General features: G+C 41.9%; 1 protein-coding gene across 1 annotated transcript; it reads right to left on the reverse strand.

The window, feature by feature from the left end:
* Positions 1-994: 994 nt before the first annotated feature.
* LOC133011866 (serine/threonine-protein phosphatase PP1-beta catalytic subunit-like) lies at positions 995-4,652 on the reverse strand. The gene is made up of 8 exons (XM_061079782.1): positions 4,601-4,652; positions 3,411-3,542; positions 3,054-3,284; positions 2,745-2,849; positions 2,490-2,561; positions 1,968-2,122; positions 1,203-1,337; positions 995-1,099 (listed from the first exon to the last, which is right to left on the reverse strand). The coding sequence occupies exons 1-8, from the start codon at positions 4,650-4,652 to the stop codon at positions 995-997; spliced, it is 987 nt and encodes a 328-aa protein (XP_060935765.1).

A 4,652-nucleotide genomic window follows, 5' to 3' on the forward strand; every position in this document is an offset into this window, starting at 1 on the left:
CACAGGAAGTGGTGGGCGATATTTCAGATTTTTGAGGTGTGAAAAAGAATCCTGCTTGGACAGAAATGTCCATAATTCACGGGCTATTTGCGGGCTGCTCTCGGTCTACATAATGCTTAATGAGTTGGGGTGTATTAAAACAAGAGGGTCAACCAAGTCACATTAATGCAGCCCACCGCTGCAGTGCTGAACCGCAAAACCCTGACATTAATCCTGAGGGTAATGTGGCCCTTCCTGTGGCTAATGAAATCTGAAGCTTTTAAATGGCTGCACCTAATGACACTCCCTGACAGTTTTTGAATTAAGCAGCCATGACTGCTGGGACCGGACTAAATAGCACACAGATGGCCAGCACCAAAGTTTTGTCGACCCACCCCCATCGTTGTTTGCCCTTGGGCTGCTCGATGTGATCCCGTACCTGCTTGAGCATTAAAGCAGTAAAGGATTTTTGAATTAGACAACAGGGAAACCTCAGATTAGCTTTGATCAACAGTAATTATGTTGTTCATGGATAATTTTAGGTAGCATTTTCTACCAGAGCTGTTATGCATTAGGTTCAAACATGCTCATTCACAAATATCCTGTGCAGTTTTCTTGTCAACAGTGTTAATGTTTCTCTCTAATAGTATATCCTGCAGGCCTTACAAACATCTTCATTATTTAAATCCTTTTCACTCCCAGTCTTTTCCTCCCTGGGCATGCATGTGTTTCTTCATTGAAAATTTCAAATAAAAGGATACACTTAGGTGGCACATAAATTAGAAATAATAAATACGATAAAAAATAAATATGATACCTACAATAATAAATGGGTTTATAAGTTTAAATTCCCTGTTTCCATACCTATCAAAGCAAATAAGTACCTTAATTCATGGAGTTAATACAGACTTATGAAGAATTAAAACAATTAATTTTATTTAGTTTAATTTAATTTAATGAATCCTGTGTGGTTCACTTCTGTGCAGGAGTTGCGCATCCACTTCTGCGCAGACGCTCACCTCCTCCTTGGTGCCGGAGTGGTGCGAGGGGGGGTGACAGGGCGTCCCACGTTCACCCCTTGGTACCGGTACTTTGCCTTTTTTTCTGCTGGCTTCAGAATCTGAAAGACGGTGAGATGGTCGCGATTAATACATTGACAGCAAATACAGTCTGGTCCAAATCAGGATTAACGTTCCAGGACAACATCAAACTGAGCTCAGTACCTGAAAGGAGCACCCCAGAGACTCGTCCACACTCATTATGGCGCCGGCGTTATCATCCTCCCCGCAGTAGTTGGGGGCAGAGAAGATCGTCACCAGCTGCTTGTTGGCAAAGAACAGGTAGCCATCTTCAACGACCTGTGGTTAGGAGAATTAGAGCAGAAAGTATCTGTCGATCAACCCTTACCCTAACCCTAACCCTAACCCTTAATCTATCTAGTGGAAACACATCGTGTATTTTGAAATTGAATGCGGTAATTGAAAACCTGCATTGAATGTACAAATCATGACATAAATGAGTCACATTGTCAAATACATTGAACTGAACTCAATTATTAAGAACAATATTTCTCTGTCCTTGTTTCTGAATGAACTAACAATGTATTCTAGAATTTTCATTTGAATTGCCTTGACAAAATGAAAGTTGAATTTCCCACCGTATCTTTTTGAATACAGCAGGAGTGTGTGTGTAGGAGTGTGTGTATCTGTAGGACTATGTGTATCTGTAGGAGTGTGTGTATCTGCAGGAATGTGTGTATCTGCAGGAGTGTGTGTATCTGCAGGAGTGTGTGTATCTGTAGGACTATGTGTATCTGTAGGAGTGTGTGTATCTGCAGGAGTGTGTGTATCTGCAGGAGTGTGTGTATCTGTAGGAGTGTGTATCTGTAGGACTATGTGTATCTGTAGGAGTGTGTGTATCTGCTGGAGTGTGTGTATCTGCAGGAGTGTGTGTATCTGTAGCAGTGTGTGTATCTGTAGCAGTGTTACCTGATGTGCCCGGCAGATGAGATCCAGGTTGTGGCGGAGGAGGAACTCGGTGACCACGTCGGCCCCGAAGGTGTAGGAAACTCTCCTCTCCTCGTTCTCCCCCCATCCCTGCATGACTTTGTCCGGGTCCGACCACAGCAGGTCGCACATTAAGCCTGGAACCAGTCAGAAGCACCAGTCAGACCAATAACACTCAACCTCACAAGTCAGAAACTGATACAAAACAAGTGTTTGTTTTTTCTTTAACTTAAAGGTTTAATTTTCCTTTCGACTTTTATACAGTGGTGTTAAACCCTGGGAATACATTATGGACAACTACAAACGTGTCTGTGCTACCAGCTGTCACCTCAGTTCCAGAAATAGCAATTTATCTCTTGGAAAATGAAGAGCATAGTTTAATTAAGTCCTTGCTCAATTCTAACATGAACTGCTCAGTCTCTTACAATCAATGAATACAAATGTGCTTCTACACTTATAATCAGTTGATTAAGAAGATCCTCACAAGAGCGCTAAACCACACACCTGTGTCAGGGATGTCAGTCGGTCTCATAATGCGTCGAATCTGTTCCATGGAATGCAGATCAGGAGAGAGACCTGTGGAGAACAAGAGATTCTGTTAATGTGACTCACACTGCAGCAAATCAAATGTTCAATTTACATAAAGAAAGGAACATGACAAAGTAGAGACCTGGAGGTATGATGTAGCAGAAAACGTGACAAATTAATGTCAATGCCTTTAGATACTTATATATCTTTATACATGAATACTTGAAAAACCTCCATGGCAGCAGAAGATCTTGTCATCGATAATGGCAGCAATGGGCAGGCAATCAAAACAGTCTGTGAACGTCTTCCAGAGCCTTGTGTTGAACCTGCGTTTGCCTGAGGAGAAAAACACAAAGACACGTGGAAGATAACAAAACATATCAGACAAAGAACAATTAGAAATGTTGTTTTAGCTAAATAATACCTTATAATAATTATTTTTTTAATGTTTTCAAATGCTAGCAGGACTCTCCTTGGCCAAATGCAAAACACAGGACTGGATGTAGCCAGTGCACGACAAACAAACAAGTGACAACTCACACTCATCGTAAAAGCCGTAGATGCGATTGATGGAAGCACACTCGTGGTTCCCCCTGAGCAGGTAGAAGTTTACTGGGTATTTGATCTTGTAGGCCAGCAGCAGGCAGATGGTCTCCAGGGACTGTTTCCCTCGGTCCACGTAGTCCCCCAGGAACAGATACTTGGCCTCGGGAGGGAAACCGCCCTTCTCGAATAGCCTCAGCAAGTCCGTGTACTGTCCATGGATATCACCTGGAATCATGTGTTCAGATGTTACAGGTTTAATCGACATCCTGATCTCAGTGATGAGCGTTTTTTAATTAATGGGATTCAAGGAAAATTATAATGAAACAAATCTAGATGTATTAAAGTTCTCACCACAGATTTTGAGCGGAGCCAAAAGTTCTAGCAGGATGGGCTGACTGAGGAAGATTTCTCTGGACTTGATGCAGAGCCCCCGCACCTCAGCCTCCGTCATCTGGACGATCTTCCCACGAAGACATCCTCGCACTGCGAGAAAAACGCACAAAGACGCGATCATTAAATAGGGACGAGTTAGTATTTGACACCAGATCGCTGCATCAAATGCCACGTAGAGTAATGACAGGTGTCCAGGTACATTTATCAGATCGTAGGGTAAAATGCAAACCAATTATAATGAGACCATGTTCTTGTCGTGTTCTAGGGGGGGGGGGGGGGTTACAGGAAGGACACAAGTCTAGAGGACAGATTCATGCAGCCGCAACTGCGTCAATTAATTTTCTTGCGACGGGTATGTTAGCAAAAACAAAATGACAAATATCAGAGAATTAAATTGAGAATTTTATAAAATCAATAACGACTACTATAAAAACTGAAAATGCTAATTATAAGATCTATAAAATAACGTATATATAGACGCAAACATTGATGAACATAGATTTAGCTTCTTAAGGAAAACCTTGAATAGGTTAATGAATCCAGCTTCAAATCCATTTCTGTCTTTAAAATCGACATTTGACGCGTTCAAAAATTATACAACATAACAATCCCTTATGTACGTTTATAATTAGGCCATTTTACTTTTAGATTTCTCTAATTAAATCAAATGAAACTTTTAAACATCACAGGAGGTTTTAAAGGGGGCATGTTGCTCAGGTCGTCTGGCCATGCCAACACTTGACTTTACTAAGCAACCGCAGCATTCCTTTGACGTATCATCTTCTTAACAAATGAAAAACACGCGAACACGAATCGTTGCGTTGTAATAAAACCATGTGGTGTCACTGTTTACCGTAAACTCTCTGTTACGCGCAGGCACGATGGCCATTTTTGTTATTTGTGACACAATTTCCTGCGCAGAGTCCCGACTGATGACGAACAATGGGAACGTTTGTGAATAGCTCCAACAACTTGTGACATCACAGTGACGTTAATCAACGCAGCGGCTCGATTCTCGCGTCGCTGCTTCTCAGCAGCTACGAAAGATCGAAAGTAGAATTGTTTTGTTTAACGTGACGTTAAGTTACACGCCTCACGCCTGCAGGGTTTTCTTATTGAAGCTGAAATGCGTAACTTTGCTCTCTTACCTTCTAGTAGCCGGGAGATGAGGCTGTCTACGTTCAAATCGCCTTCCACCAT

Source organism: Limanda limanda, chromosome 10, assembly GCF_963576545.1.
Source record: "Limanda limanda chromosome 10, fLimLim1.1, whole genome shotgun sequence".
Taxonomy (NCBI): Eukaryota; Metazoa; Chordata; class Actinopteri; order Pleuronectiformes; family Pleuronectidae; genus Limanda; species Limanda limanda.